Source organism: Carya illinoinensis, chromosome 4 (assembly GCF_018687715.1).
Source record: "Carya illinoinensis cultivar Pawnee chromosome 4, C.illinoinensisPawnee_v1, whole genome shotgun sequence".
In the NCBI taxonomy this organism is placed as follows: domain Eukaryota; kingdom Viridiplantae; phylum Streptophyta; class Magnoliopsida; order Fagales; family Juglandaceae; genus Carya; species Carya illinoinensis.
This window is the reverse complement of record NC_056755.1, coordinates 42,753,196-42,771,772: the sequence shown is the minus strand read 5'-3', so window position 1 is coordinate 42,771,772 and position 18,577 is coordinate 42,753,196. Positions and strand designations below refer to the sequence as shown.

General features: G+C 34.9%; 3 protein-coding genes and 1 non-coding gene across 4 annotated transcripts; all 4 read right to left on the bottom strand.

The window, feature by feature from the left end:
* Nucleotides 1-588: 588 nt before the first annotated feature.
* TRNAG-GCC lies at nucleotides 589-659 on the bottom strand. Its single transcript has one exon. It is a non-coding gene; the product is annotated as a tRNA-Gly (tRNA).
* Nucleotides 660-3,108: 2,449 nt separating this feature from the next.
* Nucleotides 3,109-3,881, bottom strand: LOC122308459 (zinc finger protein KNUCKLES-like). The gene has a single exon (XM_043121789.1). It carries the CDS (start codon nucleotides 3,766-3,768, stop codon nucleotides 3,187-3,189), a length of 582 nt encoding a protein of 193 aa, XP_042977723.1. The 5' UTR covers nucleotides 3,769-3,881; the 3' UTR covers nucleotides 3,109-3,186.
* A 5,663-nt stretch (nucleotides 3,882-9,544) lies between these two features.
* LOC122306602 (transcriptional regulator SUPERMAN-like) lies at nucleotides 9,545-10,704 on the bottom strand. Its single transcript, XM_043119029.1, has one exon. It carries the CDS (start codon nucleotides 10,588-10,590, stop codon nucleotides 9,979-9,981), a length of 612 nt encoding a protein of 203 aa, XP_042974963.1. The 5' UTR covers nucleotides 10,591-10,704; the 3' UTR covers nucleotides 9,545-9,978.
* A 4,138-nt stretch (nucleotides 10,705-14,842) lies between these two features.
* Nucleotides 14,843-17,158, bottom strand: LOC122306534. Its single transcript, XM_043118960.1, has one exon. It carries the CDS (start codon nucleotides 17,156-17,158, stop codon nucleotides 14,843-14,845), a length of 2,316 nt encoding a protein of 771 aa, XP_042974894.1.
* Nucleotides 17,159-18,577: the final 1,419 nt, after the last annotated feature.

Genomic DNA, 18,577 nt, shown 5'->3' with positions numbered 1-18,577 from the left:
ATTGCGATGAAAATTATCGGGCTTTGGAAGCTTGGCTTGGTAGAATTGTGCACCGTGTCAAGCACGATGTAGGGGCCGCAATCCGCTTGGTCTTGCTCTTATCTAGGCAGCTTGGACCATCTTTTGGAGCGTAATTGTTGCTGCTCTTCATGTTTAGCAATCCTTGATTCAGTCATAAAAAACCCAAAACCTGAATGGAAAGAAAAGGAAAAACTTGTAAGCTTACTTTGTTTCGCTGTCTGCACTCTGCAATGAAATAGTGGCTTTGTGACATTTGATCAGTGGCTGTGCCATTGTGTTTTGATTTGGTAAGATATGAGTAGATCTGTAGCTGAAAGAAATTGAGACTATAAAGTCACCAAGCAGGACAGGACAAGTTTTTTTGTTTTGTTTTTATAAGTAATAGACCAAGCTGGACTAATTTAAAATTTTTGGAAGAAGAGTCGAATTATTGAATTTAGGTACCTGAATTCTGGGTGTTTGGTTTTTGGCATGGGTCCACGTGGCAGTCTTTTAGTATCAACAATTAAAAAGTAAAAACAGTTTGGGTGGACAAACAAGTAGAAGAAAGAGCAAAAAGAAGCAATGTGCACCAGCCGGGAATCGAACCCGGGTCTGTACCGTGGCAGGGTACTATTCTACCACTAGACCACTGGTGCATTTGTATGGACATTGAGCTGACAGAGATGCTAATAACACTTGACCAACTCTCCAACAAACACACTCATAAATATTAATATTCTTAGCATTTTTGTGCAATTTTTTTCGAGTTGAATTAAAACGGAAAAGACAAAAAAAAAAAAAAATATATATATATATATAATACGACAATGCGCGTGCGCGTTTATGGGTGGTTTGTGATTCAAATATACATTTGCGTCCTCTTGCTTGAGGAACAAGTCCACATGCAATTACACGCATCGTATGCATGACAAATGTTGTAGTAGATAATCCGCCATCCAGGGATCGACAAGATCATGACTAATTACAGTATATATATATAGAACATGATAAACATGTACACATCATGACACATGATGATATGTATATATATACTCTAATGGCCTGCAGAATGTTTCTTTCCGATCCCTTTGGTCAATTATAGATAACACTCGTATTACTAATTATATATTAAGTACTAATTATTAAGTTGACATATTCTATGATTACTTAACATTAATGATCGAGTTCTTTCGATTTATAGAATATATATATTTATAAGTCGATCTTGCGGAGGCGTACAAGAGTGATCTTAATTTTCCCAAAAGTATATATCCTAGAGCTCACAATTAAAATCAACAGAAATTTTGACCAGTATATATTGATGATCCACTACAAGAAAAACAGGTTTTTACGATTAATTTATAGCAACGAAAAGATTATTAGTAATTACAATTATCCATTTTTCTTATAGTGAATGATATCTGTGAACCAAAAGTATAAATACCTATAGAATTAGCTTGCTAATTTAACTCCCAATTTTAACTGCGAATACAGCTTTCAGTACTGATTATTTAGTTCTCCCTCATAATTAATGGAAATGACATCGTACGACGTCCCACCTTGCAATCTGCTTATATAAATTCGACACTCATCAATACTACTTCTGATACGTACAGTACCCTTATGGTCGATGATCAGTCTAGATGGTAACTGTACGTGCACAGAAACATGTACTGCAATTCAATATCCCAATTAAGGCTAGCTGTTTATGTAACTAATTCCTGCAAATGAGCTTTTAGCAGGAATAATAAGTATTATCCCAAAACCTTCAGCTAGCAGCCTTTGATCATTAATATTTTATAAAACTTATAAGCCACCAATAATATGAGTACTTTGCGCCCTTAAACATTCTATTTCGACGTGTTATTAAACGTTTGATATGAAAATTCTCCTCGTAATATCTTAATTAGTGTGACTCCAGTACGTAGTAGTACTGATTTGAGAGGGATAGTCAAGTACTCAATGAAATCATGCATATACATGATGTGCTTCACTACTTAATTAAGGCGGTGTCACAAGGCGGTGTCACAAGTACTCATGATGTCCATTAATGTCGATTAAGGGAAGTAATTAATTTCCTCCATGCATATAATATATATATGCTAGCTCTGTGTTATTCATTCAATCACCAGATTTTATTAATGGCGGTAATCCTAGCTAGGATTTAATTTTGAGATATTTACAAATACTCATATATTTCACCGAAGTAAGGCTACATATATACATATATATATATATATATGTATATATATAAGAAATATATAGTACTCATGATTGTACTTAGTCAGGTCATGATCTCAGATGATCATTATTAGATATATGATAGTATATTCATGTATATGGTACGTACATGATAGTATATTAATGTACAAAAAGTAGTTTTTTCTTTTTTTTTTTTTACATATATTTATAAATTATTTAGTTGGGATGATGCATCATATCCTAGCTAGCTAGATAACAGACATGAATAATGGAGTAGCTAGGCCGCTTGATCATTTAATTGATTAATGGTCTTCAATTAATTAGCTGGTACTGTTTGCAATCCCCCCTTTTCCTGCTAGACATGAACTAGGGTTTCCAGATCAAGATTCTTAGCAATATATTATAACATGCATGAAAAAAAAAAAAAAATAGCTGACAAGGAATTCAATTAGCAAGCTATATATATCAATTGCTGGGATCACGAGAAATTTCAATTCCATTAGAAATGACTTGCATGGGGAAAGATCAGAGAAAGGCAAAGAAAGAAAACATAGGACAATAAGGGAGCTAGCTAGGTAGCTAGTGATCAGCATAACTTAATATATAACATGATCATCTCATAGAACCCTAAATTAATTTAGGTCTTTACTTTATAGAGAGGAAAAATGATACCTTCTTCCTTGGAAACCTAGCCTGCCTTCATTTTTCGCCTTCTTTTCTTGAATTAATCCAAGTGGAAAACATTTTTCTCGCATGCATGATTCCTCAACATATATAGACTATTGCCAAGAAGGCCTCAAATTCAAATACCAACACTAAGAAAATACCATTAATAACTTCTCCAATCCCACTTTTTGTATATGAAAGAAATACGATGCTGAATTAATAATATGTAAGATATATATATATAATCCAGAGCTGTACAACAGAAAATATCAATATTGCTCCATAAAATTAAGCTCTTAAATATCTTACAAAATCCTATGGATAATGACCAAGTCGAAGCTCCAAGTCCAATTCACCTTGTTCACTGCCAACTTCTGATCTCTTTTCTCCCTCATGATCATGATCTACATGATGATGATGCGTTGGACCAACTTGCAATCTTAGACTTCTTTTCCAGTTCTCATCAGAGAGATCTAGATATCGTGGATATTGCACAGACAACTCAGCACCGTGATATGTATGTGGCTGCAGCCTCAGATCCCATGTTGATGCCGAGAAAGGTATTTGATAAATTACGGGTTCTATCTGATCAGGTGCTTTGGGATAATGCGAGGTGGGATAGATTTGAAATGGTAGGGATGATTTAAGACTCCCATAGTTTTCATCGGCTCCGCTGGAAACGACTGAATTATTAGAAGCTGAATTGGGTCTAGACGCCTTGCCTTTATCTTTCCTATGGATATTCATGTGTCCACCCAAGGCTTGTGCTGTAGTGAAGCCTCTCTTGCAAAACACGCACTCGTAGGAGCGGCCAGTTCCCTCATCATCCTTTTCTTCTAATCGATGGCTTTCTTCAGTACTCGAGCTCTTTGAATCTTCCTCGTAGATGATTTCCATGGTAAAGCTTCAAGGTTTCTTGCAGAAAAGGAAAAAAAACTGTTTGTTTCTCGAGACTATAGGAAAGAAAGAGGATCCTATAATAGAGAAGAATAGGAGTGGGGGGTCGTGAAAGAGACAACAAATAAAGGACATATGGGAATTTACCTAGCGCTATATATATATATATATATATATTTATACGAGTATTGAGTGAATTCTTGTCTGAGGGAGAAAAGTCTAACTAGAAGTTTGCTGAGAGAGCCTGCATTTGCATAGCCGGCTGTGGATTCTTGATATCTATATATAATTTAGCAGACAAGTCTTATTTTTATGCATTTTCTTTTCAATGCTTTGTCTATCATTATATAGCTCTTGTAGCTTTCATCTAGGTTTTCTTAACACGGTCTTTGTTTTGTCATGATCTCTCTCTCTCTCTCTCTCTCTCTCTCTCTCTCTACACACGTATATATTTACATCGATCGACGAATATTAAATCTTCTCTATGAATATAATGTCGACCACCAATTACGTACATAGTGTGTCACCTTGGCGTATGGAGCGCCCGTACTTAATCATCAGGAATGTACACAATCCATACATGTTATGATGAAAATTGCTCTGAATTAGTACGCGTGCGTACTCATAATTACAAATTAGTCAAAGGAAATTTTCGAGATGAATAAATTAATTAATTAAGAACTCCACAATATATAATATATAATATATATAAGCATCGTAACTATAGCAGCTCTTATCTACCACAAATACTTGTAAATGAACCTATCAGTTCGCCGACCCCCCATATAAGTTTTACAAATATATATATATATATATATATTAATGCGGTCATAAAAAACTTGGTGGTCAAATTTCATTAATGACATCCGAGTGGTCATGACAATTAGGGTTATTAATTATGGGTTAGTCTAGGTCTTTCTAATTAATGAATATGCATCTGATCAGGGCAATTTCATCCCAGATCGACCATGATAGTCATGATCACTACAAAGTGATGTTTTTCCTTTACCTTTTTCTTGGAGACACACTCTATATATATAAACTATCATGTTATATATATATAGCTAGGTATATAGAGACCTAGCTTGCCGTATGGATCACATTCTGATCATCGATAGGAAAGATGTAGGAACTTTCCTATGTGTTAAACAGAGAGAGAGAGAGAGGAAAAAAAAAAAAAAACAGTGCATTTTGTAGCTTATGCTTGTCCTTAGTACTACAACTAATTTCTAAACAATGATCATTATTGGAAACACATCATCTTTGTGCCATCGCGTTCAACATATCCTACGTACGTATATAACTCATAATGATCATGGCTGTCGCGTATATATATAGATATATATTTCATTTTGCCATTGAAACCATTGAAAGGAATAAAAAATGAGGATGTCTTAAGCAAGTTAACAAATCCGTAAAAGAAGGGTTTATTATAAGAGCCACTATGGATGATAGATTATATTATATATGTTCTCAAATAAGTATTGCCTGAGTACTCGTGGCCGGAGCTAGCGCATGATCATGATGAACTTGTGGTGAAACTGAAGAAAGGCATGACAACTATTCTTTTCTTTCCTTTTTTTAAGATCAAATTTGGACCACTTTTCCACAAGTATATACTGTAATTATATATATATATATATATATTTATATGCTTTGGAAAAACGAGAGTTGATTGGTTGGCCACAAGTATTTTAACCAAAATGATTTTGACAGCCACTGTGTATTCTTTGTGGAAGGAACAAAATAGAAGAATTTTTGAATGGAAAAGACGTTCACGCAGGTAGCTTGGAGATGATCAGCAATCTTAACGATGTATATTCCAGCTTATTGCACTAAAACAAGAATTACTCAGTACTTCAACTTATTCATACAGGAGTACGTACACTTTGTTTAATGAATATTCCTTACTATATATCAATAAAAACCCTTAGAAACTAAAAGAAGAAAACTGAAAAATCACAATTAATAGAACTTGTATATATGTGATGTTGCCCGGATCCGAAAAATAAGAATATGCGACACGTTCGTCTCTGTTTGGTCTGATCATCATGTTGCGGGCAATGTTTTATATTTTTGGCTTTAAGTACGTGCTAAACAATAGTATTTGATCAACAAGGAAATATATAGTAATTTTATCATTTTTTTCAGTTCATTATTTCATATTATATATTGCTAGGGGTGAGCACCAATCAAGTCTCGCAGGGCCGGAATCCCCTAAAAATTGCAACTTCCTCTCGTATTCTCTTGAAGTACTCCAAGGCCCAAAGATCGATCTCTTTCTTTCTCAGCATCAATATCGATCGGCCGGGCTGACACACATACATTATAAGCGGATTTACATCATATATAGTAATTAATTAGATCAATATATAGTTAAGCATGTGGCCGCATTAATCTAAGCAGGTGCGTCGTCTTTAATTGTACAAAATGAGAATTTTATTAGAATATATGTATCTTAATTAAATAGTTATTAAACTTCTTATCATTTAAACTTAATTTTGAGATAATGGGTGATTTAATATGAAATAATTAGATCAGTAGATATTGTTGGATTCGAATCATGACCCTGACTCCATGTTAGACTCCGTGACCATGAATGATACAAATCAATAAGAAACCATTTTTAATATGTTATGTGCATGCATGAATGATACGCCATGTTCGATTCGGTCGCTAGCTAGCGAGAACAAACTAATTAACCACTCTTAGACGTTAAAACATCATGTATACTCAGTCATCAGACAAAACATCCTACGGCCATTAATTCCCTTCACATAAAATAGAAAAATATTGATCAATTTTTACCGAAAAAGACCAAAAATAAAGAAACAAAATCATGTTGTAACATAGTGTTAATCAGTCCTCATGCATATTATATAATTGATCATTCGGCGTTTATAATTACATCATATATATATTATTATTACAAGTTGTTGTTGGGGGGGGGGGTACTAATTAATAATTAATAATTATTAATTAATTATTAATAATATATATTGGTGTTGGGTTTGACTTAGTCTGCAAGAAAACCGTCAGAGGAAAAGTTACAAAGAAAAGGACAAAGGCTAGAACATGGACGAAAACAACACAAGTGCCTGTGGATTCAACTACTACTTCAATTGGTGATCTGATGATCTACCAAATCATTCTGTCTTCTACTTTACATGATTTTGACTATATATTTTATGTATGAATTAAACAGTTTTGTTCGCTTAATCTGTTACCTAAGTATATATAGATGTGAACCTATATATAATATGGTTGTCTTAGCTAGCTATAGCTAGGGGCATACATGCATAAGATGTCTATAAATATTCTTTATGCAATAATTAAGACTCGATTGCCGTGAAATATGATGTTAATGCTGCATGCATCGTAGGTCGGTATAATATTACAACAAATTGAAATTTGAAATCTGGTATGATATTAATGGTGCATATATGTCACGTTAGTAAAATGTACAAAAAAATATGTAAAAGTGATTATATATATAGTTTTTGTTTATATATATCCAACATATATATAAAAAATGGCATGGAAATTTAATTTCTTTTATCCAGCAGCTATTAATTCATCCTGAAGTGGAAGGAAAAATAAGGTGGACGATAGTTATGGCTCAACTAATTATTAATAATTAATCAGCATGACGAAAATTATTTGCAAAAAGTTATTCTGGAAAACCTCCAGGCAAGCAGACAGTCAGACATTTTGACCATACCGGCTTCTCTGACCTGTTAAAGTGTCAACTCGATCCGAAATTAATAATTAAGAGATCTAGAGACCCAAAAAAAAAAAAGTGTTATATATGACTATAGAAATATTAGATAAATTCGCAAATTGATATTATTTCATATATATAATTTATTAAATTTACTTTATAATAAAATTGATGAGTAATACTAAACATCATATTTACATTTTACTTTCATTCTATTACGTAAAATGTGACATATTTATCATCATATAATAAATAATTATTCAATAAATAATCATCTAATGATAATAAAACATCTTGTATAGTGAGATGATGGAGTGAGATATAGAATTTTTCCAAAGAAGAATATATATATCTTCAAATTAACTGACTGCATGTTGGTGATAAAAGTTATCAGAAAAGATATATGAAGAAGGCCACAAAGAGCTCCATATTCCAATGTCCATATGTATAACTTGCATGACACGAGAAGGTCGATCGTTAGAATTAATGAAATGATCTCCAGTAGTTTGGAGTTTCTGGTTTTTGCATTTGTGACATGATAAGAAGAAGAGCTTCTCAGAATTTGCGAGAGATGCTGCTAATTCACATCCAAAAGTAATATAAGCAAATATGATAAGGAGCTAAGTATAGATCCATATATAGAAGCTTATGATTATGGTATAAATTAAGATCCATTGTCTTTTTCCTCTATTAACATAAAGAATTACGATAGCCAATGAACCTAAACTCCTTCCTTGATCGCGACAAACGACCCATAAATTTCTGGCTTTTCTCGAGACCCACAAACTATTCCATTTTGACCGGAGGGGAAACAAGATAGACTCGAAGAACTCATATCAGAGCCGAAGGATGGTGCCCCGGGTAATAATTACCAATGATTATAATTACTTTCTGTGATTCAAGGTGGCAAATTGTCTAGCCTAATTAATACATATTATCTGGGTCTAGACCAGGCCCAATGTCAAACTAATTTGCAATCCAAGCCCGGGATTCATTTATATTTTTCTTTTTTCAAAGAAGGAAAGAGATCGAGAGCAAAAAGGAAAGGAGCAACAACATGAATGCCTAACGTGCGGCGAACTTGGCTTTCTTTAACCCATAGTACCCCGTCAACTTTCACTAAATTAAACAAGCACTTTTGGCAGGTCATGCTAGCTCTAGCCCCATGTGTCCATTTTTCTTACCCTCAATGCTTCACACTTCCCTTTTGGGGTTTTTTTTGTTTGGTCTACAATGTTACGCACTTCAGACATGATATCATTTTTAAGTTCCAAACTCCCCCAATGACTTTTATGTACAGCCTGTTTCACTATCCTCCAGAGAGAGAGAGAGAAATGCCATCATTACGTTGCTGACACCAGACATTGTGGGGAACAAGCAAAATATAATATCAGAAGTTGGAATATACAACATCCTGGCCAGTTGCAGGGATGACCAACATACCACTACTCTGAATCATCGGACAAGGCAATGTGTACTAATAGTGCTATCGAACGCAAAGCAGATCCGAGTCGGTGGAATGCGTAGAGTCCTAGATTTTTGACAGTTTGATCTTTAGGACAGGCATGAAGTCATCCACGTCCTGACGATGCAGACTTTCTTTTCTTTTATTATTGTCAGACGTCCTAGACTTTGACCTTGCTTTTTCACTATTTCATCACAAACAAGTAGATGCATGGGTTGCGGAGAGTCATCCAATTAAGTCATCATAAATGCACGTGTTTAAGTACTTGTCGGTTAACAACTACTCCTTAGCTATAAGTAGGTTGATTAGATTGTCAACCTTACTTAGGGCCCATGATATAGGAGAGTGACAGATCGGCATTGTTCTTACGTACGAGAACTTGAATTGAAAAACAATCTGATCATGTATACCTAGAAAGCGTGTGTAATATGCATATATATATATATATATATATATTTACACACACATACATATATTGTAAAGAAGCACATACAGAGATTAGAGAGAGAGAGAGAGAGGGAGAGGACATGATCAAGTAAAACATCCCATCTTTCGTAGGAATTAGGGTGAATGATTATATCTGTCACCAACTTTAATATTCACCTATCTAATAATTAACCTAACAAAGGACAACCCCACCACACACTAATCAAAATTACAACGAAGTAAAATATTATGACGATCAAAGTTAACCTCACAGTACTTCATCATGAAAACAATACCATGCATATTTGCTCCCAATGAAAGCTATTCAACGCATGCATTCGGTATATTACAAGAACACATGACCTACGTACCAAAAAATACAAATTAAAGAGATCAAGAAGGATGAACATTAGTGATCAGCTGATGGAATATAAGAGGCAATGGCAGAGTCCTGATCGGTAATTCTATCATCCAATACACTCAATATTTGTTATAATTCAATCTTCTCAAGATAACCCGTGCATAGACGTACCGGCGGCCATCGTTTGGTATCTGAGAAGCCAAGGCAGGGAGAAAGCAAAGGACTTGAAAATTGCACCTAATACCAACCAAGTCGAAGTTCTAAATCCAGATCTTCCTTTTGGTCTTTCAGTAAGCCAATCTCCAAGTCCAAACTAACTATGCTTTCCTTCCTGCAAACCGTAGGCTCACGATCTTTCTGCGCAAAAACGTTCAATCCTTGAAACCCTAGAACACTTCTGATCCGTCTCTTATTTGTAATATCCTTGCCTTGAGGATTTAAGAGATCGACTCGAGGTAAACTTATTACCAGTTTCTTCTCTTCATTAGTTGAAGCCGATGATGGTGAAGATGAAGTAATGAGTGATAAAGAAGGCAAGCGACGATCTGTGGGCAGGAGTAACTTAGCTGAAGAAGATGAAGGCGATGAGGCAAAAACATGATTAGGGTTCTGAGATTCAGAAACAGATGGAGGTAAGAGTCTCAGCCTTGCAGCTCTATCCCTCCTATGAACATTCATATGACCCCCAAGAGCCTGAGCAGATCTGAATTGCCTATTGCAGAACCTACATGTGTAGTGCTGTTTTGCAAGCCATGAAGTTCGACATGAAGAACGATCTTCTTCAAAGCGGAAGCTGTTAGAACCCTTATTTCCTTTCACCATACCACTGCTCGAGTAGGGCCTCTCCATGGCAGTAGTAGTACTCGAGGTTTGAGTCCAACCAAGCTAGAAAGATGGTAACAATGATAGCAGCACTTATATTATTGACTACTGCACAAACACATATATATAAAGAATAAATAAATAAATATTGAAGCATCTTCACAACTTAAAAGTTGTGAGTACTGCGTGCATGAGATCAGAGAGAAGACTGTCGAACGTGAGATCAGCAGCGCCTTCACAGTGAAGCTAAGCTCCTAAAACTGTTTGACAGAAACAGACAACCGATCGATTAATAATTTGGTGTTAACTTGCATCAAAGTCTTGTAAGAGTGGCAGGCAGTGTTGATCTCGATCGGACTAATTTTTAATTACCAATTCTAAAAGAATTATAACAGATACTGCTACATGAGACGTTCATATATTATCAACGCCTAAAAATGCCAATTGTTATGCTAGATATATAGGTTTTGTAAGCCTTGCATTCTTATCTTTTTTTAAAAAAATAGAATTTATTATTAAAAAATATTTTTTTTATGTGAATCTCATATTTATTTATTTATTTATTTTTTAAAATAACTGATGCACTTACGTATCTATACCTGTAACTTGTATCATTAAAAACAAAAACGTCTCCATTGTGAAAAGGATATATGTCTACCTTAATAAATTGTACAAGTTTCTTAAATAAAAAAAAAAAAAAGGGAATTCCATTAAAAATTTATTTCTTTAATTAAATAGGTTCTATTTTTAAAGGCTTGCCTCGAGCTTGTATATTCGAAAGGAGCTCCATCACAAATGCCATCTTGTCACAAATTCATTCGGCACCGTCCCAGTTCATGATCATCGATCCAGAGCTATAGTCATAGCGAGGAAGGTTGTCTCAGAGAAGAAAATAATGATCCGATCCGTAACCCTAAAAGATAAAAATAGAGTCCATATAGTATTAATGGGAGTAGGCCTTGCTTGGGCCGGCTGGGATAGAGCCCATACCATTGCCCCATAAGTACTTTAAATAAAACAAGCTTACTAAATAATAGGTACTGATCCAAATTAGTCTATATAATTTCACATAGTACAGAATGTACTCTACAGTATGAGTTTTGCTAATTACAAGTTTATAATCTCTTATATATATATATATATATATATATTTTGTGCCTCACGACAGTCATTAAAAAATTCAAAACACAATTAATATATATACACATATGTATGTATAAGTAAATTGACGTGACAGGTTTTTATAATACCAGAACTGTGCTACAATGACCGAGACCGAAGAACTCGACCTATCATGCATTTTTTTAATTTTCTTTTTCTTTTTCTTTAATAATTTTTTATATATTTTTTAATATTTTAAAAAAATCAATTCACTAATATTCAATTCCTCAATTATTAAGTAAAAATATAAAATAAAAAAATAAAAAAAATTCAAACGAGCACTTTTATCGATTCAAATTAACTAACATTTTCCTAATTTATATTAATAGGCATAATATTTATTGTGTCGAAATATAAATATAATTTTTTAAAAAACTGTACCTCCCACCAATAAGCACGATTTGAATAAAGAAGGAGCCTTATACAGTCATCGTTGGGGCTCCCGCTAAGTTTAAATTTTTGTTTTTATTTTTTTACACATCATTTTTTAATACTTTTAAATATTTAAAAAAATAAAAAAATTTATAAAAAAATTAAACAAAATTTTTTTAATCATTAAGAAAAAGAAAAAAAAAAAAAACTGGGAGCAGTAGCTCCCAGCGGGGGATCTAGTATTTTTCAAAGAAGAAACAAGTAAAAAAAGAAAAAAAGAGAATTCCTTGAGTAAATTTGTTATTAATTAATATTTCTATTTGAATTTTCTTTTCACAATATATAATATAAAATATAAGCCTTAAATAGACAAATTTTATGTACTGTCTTTAAAAAAAAAAAAAAATTCCCACAAAAAAATGATAGTTTTTGTTTTTATACTTTTCCAAGGTAAAATTTACTTTTCTTAAAAAAATCTATACGAAATTTCTGACTTGATCGAACAGACCATCTACTACTAACAAAGCCAAGATGAGTCTTTGACAAATAATACAATAAGAACAATGCTATATACAGTTATGGAATTACATATACTGCGTAATCGTTTTTGAAAAAGAATGGAGTTCATAATTAAAAAGTTAGTTTTTTTTTTTATGTGGGTTCCATATTAATTTATTTTTTTTCAAAATGACTGCACATCATTTACATAATCACGACTACAAATATCATTTTACATAGAATAATATTCAGACTAAAAGTAAACGGTATATAACCCTTATAATGCTCCCAAATATACGTAGTCGTAGTCCTCTCTCCAACCTGAATTAAAAGTCTACGCGCGTACGTACTAGCTTGCATCATTCAAACTTCAAAGTCTGAAAACGACCAAAAAAAAATATGAAAGCCTCCAAAAACATGTGATTTCTAATTTCCTCGTAAAACACAACGTCATATAAAAAATAAAAATCCGAGCTTCTTTTAAAGGACACAGATATTCTTCTATTGAAGTCTTTAATTAGACTAGAGTACGTACGTACTTAGAAGATTTCGGTGCCTTATTCCCCAAGAAACAAAAAGAAAGAAATCTTTACAGCTTAATTAATTTAAGTACAGTTTAGTCCTAAAGAATTTTTATCTCTAACATAAAATTTTTATTTTATTATTATAATTTTTTCAAATCTATATATAAAATATAATAAATAATTTAACTTTTTTTTCTACCTTTTCAAATTTTAAAATAATAATAATATTAAAATATAATATTTTAATATTTAATCTTAATACTCAAAATTCTCATATGAGAAATCTTAATGACTAAACAGAATCTTAATTTGTCTGGTTCATCTTCAATGATTTTATTTGTGACAAGTTATATATTTATGACGAGAATAAATATTTACAATGAAAATTGGCATATTTTGATTAAAAATGATCATTTTCATAATAAATAATTAATTTCTTATAAAAGTGATAGTTAGGAGCAAAACCCTCAAACGGCAACTCACATGTTGTCAAAACATGAGAGATACATACCATGCATGATGTCACAAATTCACTACAAGAAAAATAGGCAATTGCGACCAATTTATAGCAACGAAAAGGCTATTAGCAACCAAATTTGTCATTGGTTGCTAATAGCCTTTTCGTTGCTATAAATTGGTCGCAATTGCCTATTTTTCTTATAATGAAAAAAGGTGTCATCTATTGCATGCATGATTGTCACCACATAAATCCCAATACACAAATTAAAGGAATGCATGTTTCCACATTGGGGACACGAATTGTTAATGGGTCCGATGCTGTTCTTTCTCTGTTCCGGTCCAACTTTCATGAGTCATGCCGTATCAGAGACTTTAGTTTAGTTTCAATATTGGTTTTGAAGTCTTTCAAATTAAGCATATATATAAGTACATGTCGTGTAAAAGGATAATTAGCACAAACAAAGTAAGCCGCGTGTTTCGACTTTATACCGAAAACGAATGGCAATATATATATATGTTTCCACAAAAGTTTTCTACGTTCAAAGTAAACCAATTAAGATCAAGCCAATGGCGTCAGATTACAAATATATAATATCTATCTATGTGGTACGTATCTATATATACTATGTATCTGGGCCTCGGTCAAGCTGCTAGGGTTGGTCCACGCTCTTTATTTGCAAACGTTTAATTTAAACCATGTTGTTTTCTTCTTCTTCTTCTACTTCTTTGATCGATCAGTATATATCCTTTAATTTTCCATTCAAAATGCCAACAAAAGCAAATTAAGCGTACCAAGAGTTTTATCATGATCGAGTTGAATTTCTGATGTCGGACATAATACGAATCATCATGACGGCTAGTATTTGATCAACATATAGAAATTAGGAATTGAAATTGAGAAAAGATGTAACACAAAGGAGATTATGAGATTAGGATTTATTTATAAATAGCAATGCTACATACAGTCGTGGAATTGCAAACGCCGCGTAATTACTTTGAAAAAGAGTGGGGTCTACGATTAAAAAGTTAGTTTTTTTTTATGTGAGTCTCATATTAATTCATTTTTTTCAAAGCGACTGCGCGCCGCTTGTACAACCACGACTACAAATATCATTTCTCATTTATAAAAGCCAAAGACTGATTCTGAAACCCACGAGCTAGGATTAATTAGTTAAGGAGATATGAGATTTTGAGAATTTTGCCCAAAAAGGCAAAATCTCAATTATTATTATTATTTTTTTGATAATCAGATCTCATTATAACGATCAAGTCCTTACAAGCATATGCCTATCAAGCCAAACAGCTTGAGAAACAAAAGAAGGACATTCATCCCACCATGTAATTACATCATCAACATTCCTAGCATACTTTGCTAAGCAATGAGCCACGTTGTTTCCCTGTCTGCTAACATGCACAAAAGAAATTTCCTGGAAATATAGCATGAGTCTTTTAATTTCAGCCAAAACATATGCAAATTCGGTTAGGTTCTCTGAATGGGAATTTAGAGCTTTCACTAGAAACAAGCAGTCGGTTTCCATCAAGACTTTAGAAGTTCCCCACTGCAGTCCGAATTGAAGTCCCCTCAGCATTGCCGTAGCTTCAATAATTTCAGGATTAGGAACAGCAGGCTCGCTCTTGCTGCAGGCCACCAGTACACGTCCAGCTTGGTCCCTCAGGACCACCCCAACTCCAGCTTTGTTAAAGTCGTCAAAAATGGCCCCATCTATATTAATCTTGAGGCTACCTTCAGGAGGGGGTTTCCAGCTGAGAACCTTTGGAAGTTCTCGGTTGCCCTTGTTGAGGATCTGCACTTGTTTGAATTCTGATTGCATTGATAGGGCTGTGGATAAAACAGAGGAAAACTGTAGAGAAGAATTATCATATATAAATTTGTTCCTTTTATACCAAAGGCCCCAAGCCATCGCTATAAACTTCATGAGATCCTCTTCGTTTCCCTTGTTCTTCACTTCAAGAATAACCTCCCAAAAAGGTTTCCCACAGCCTATCTCCCCTAGTAAAGGTTGAAACTGAACACATAAAGGGTAAATATCAGGACAGTAGAGTAAAGCATGTGCAGCATCCTCCCTACATAAATGACAGAAAATGCAAATTTCAGACTCCAGGATTTTCTTCTTCATTAGATTCTGATAAGTAGGAAGGATATCCAAAAAGGCTTTCCATGTAAACAACTTCATTTTGAGAGGAATTTTCAGCTTCCAAAGGCACTTCCAAAAGGGGACAATTTGTTGGTCCCGGGATCCCTCTCCTGTGTTTTGTACACTTGCCAACTGAAGCTTTCTATATCCACTTCGGACTGAATAAAAGCCGTTCTTTTCATCCAACCAATACCAAGAATCTACATGACTGGGAGCAATAATAATCTTTAAAATCTGGGAAACTGTTCTTGGATTGAAGAGAGTTCTTAGTTTTTCAACATTCCACCAGCCCGTGCCATTGTCCATTAGTTCTTCCACTTTCAGATTCGACTGGCTCGGGGCATGGAGCCCACTTTGTAATTCAGAGGGTATAATTCCAGGTATCCATTGGTCCTTGAAAACACTGATTGCTGCCCCATTACCCACTCTCCTTGCACAACCCGATTTTAACAAATCCAAGGCACTATGAATCCCCTTCCAGACATATGAGGAATTAAAACCAATTTTTGCTTCAAACAAGGAGCATTTTGGAAAATACTTTGCTTTGAACATCTTAAAAAGGAGAGAGTTACAATTCGTGAGCAAGCACCAACCTTGTTTTGCTAGGAGGGCCATGTTGAAATCATGCAGATTTTTAAACCCCAATCCCCCTCTAAACTTTGATATACTCAGTTTTTGCCATCCCACCCAGTGAATTTTCTTCTCCCGAGACTGGTTACTCCACCAAAATCTGGCCATCATCATTTCCATTTCATGACATAAGGACTTAGGGAATAAATAGCAGCTCATTGCATATGTCGGAATTGACATTGCTACTGCTTTCAATAAAACTTCCTTTCCCCCTTGAGAAAGCATATTGCCCTTCCACATCTGGATTTTCTGCCACAGTCGTTGCTTTATGCCTGCAAATGCTCTTTGTTTAGATCTCCCCACCATGGGAGGAAGCCCCAAATACTTCTCAAATTGCTGAGTGTTGCTTCCTCCCCACTTTGACATAATGTTAGCTTTCACCTCTTCCCCCACATTCTTACTAAAAACCATCGCTGTCTTTTCCTTATTTATGCACTGACCTGAGGCTTTCTCATACACCTCCAGCAGAGATAAAATTTTTTCATTAGTGGGGCCATCAGCTTGGCAGAAAATTACACTATCATCCGCAAATAAAAGATGGTTTACACGAGGAGCCCCTCTACAGATTCGTACCCCTTCAATCTTGCCTGGTTCAGCGTTTCTTCTTAATAGGTTAATCAATCCTTCAGTACACAAGAGGAACAAGTAAGGGGATAAGGGATCCCCTTGCCTAATTCCTCTAGATGGATAGAAAGGACCTTTCGGGCTGCCATTGACAAGGACTGAAAAAGAAACTGTAGATACACACTGCATAACTAGGCCTGTCCACCTTTGTTCAAAGCCAAGAGCATGCATTATTCCCCTCAAAAAGCCCCATTCAACTCTATCTTACGCTTTGCTCATATCAAGCTTAAGCGACATGTAACCCTTCTGGCCCCCTCTCTTGTTTCTGATGTAGTGCAGAATTTCATACGCCATCAAGACATTATCTGTTATTTGCCTCCCGGGAACAAAAGCACATTGAGTTTCAGATATAACCATAGGCAGAATTTTCTTGAGTCTATTTGCAATGACTTTTGATACTGTCTTATAGAGGACGTTGCATAGACTAATAGGCCTAAAATCAGCTACCCCTATAGGATTATCTTTCTTGGGGATCAAAGTAAGAAAAGTATGGTTTAGGTCCTTAGGAAAAAACCCCAGATTCAGAGCATTCAGAACAGCCTTAGTAACTGAGTTTCCAACCTTGCTCCAGTACTTTTGAAAGAATACCGGAGACATTCCATCAGGACCCGGAGCCGTGGAAGGGTGCATTTGCTGAATAGCGTCCTCAACTTCCTTTGCCTCATAGGGAAGTAGTAAGTCTGCATTCATTTGGGGAGAGACCTTTTTTTCTAAACCTGAGAGGACCTCAACAAACTCTGGATCTGAATCAGAAGAAAATAACCTTTGAAAATAATCAACTATCAACTCGCCCATTTGCTCTCCCCTTTTCCAGTTTCCATTTTCATCTTTTAGTTGTTTAATCCAGTTTTTCCTCCTCCTTACATTAACTTTATGATGGAAAAACCTTGAGTTGCTGTCCCCTTCCTTTAACCATAAAACCCTTGACCTTTGTTTCCACATAAGTTCATCCCTTTCCAGCCATTTCTGGACTTCCTCTCGGGCCACCTTGCGTTGAGGTAGTTGTTGATAAACTGGGTCCAAATCTTCCATCTCTTTTAGTTTCTCTTTAGCTGAGGCCAGCTCTTTTTGAACATTTCCAAAAGACCTTCTATTCCATATTGATAGTTCAACTCCACATTTAGAGATTTTGCCCATGAGGTCATTACAATTCCCACTTCCCTCCCTTTCATCCCAAACTCTCTCTACAATCTTTGTGCAATCTCTGTCCCCTATCCACATTGCTTCAAATCTGAATAACCGACAGCCCTTTCGCTTCGTCAGCCCCCCATTAGAGTCCAACCAAATCGGGGTATGATCCGAGTAAGTAGCTACCCCATGTTGGACATGAGTCAAGGGAAAAGCTTCACACCACATCAAGTTTGCCAGAAACCGATCCAGCCTCTCACATATAATATCTCCCTCTCTCCTATTGCACCATGTGAAAGGTTTGCCAGAAAAACCAAGATCTCTAAGCCCCTTTTCCTCTAACACAGATCTAAAACCAGCCATTTGCCTTTCACTTCTAAGATTCCCCCCATGTTTTTCAGATTGGTTGAGGATCTCATTGAAATCCCCAAACACCAACCACGGACTAGTCACTTCCCTCCC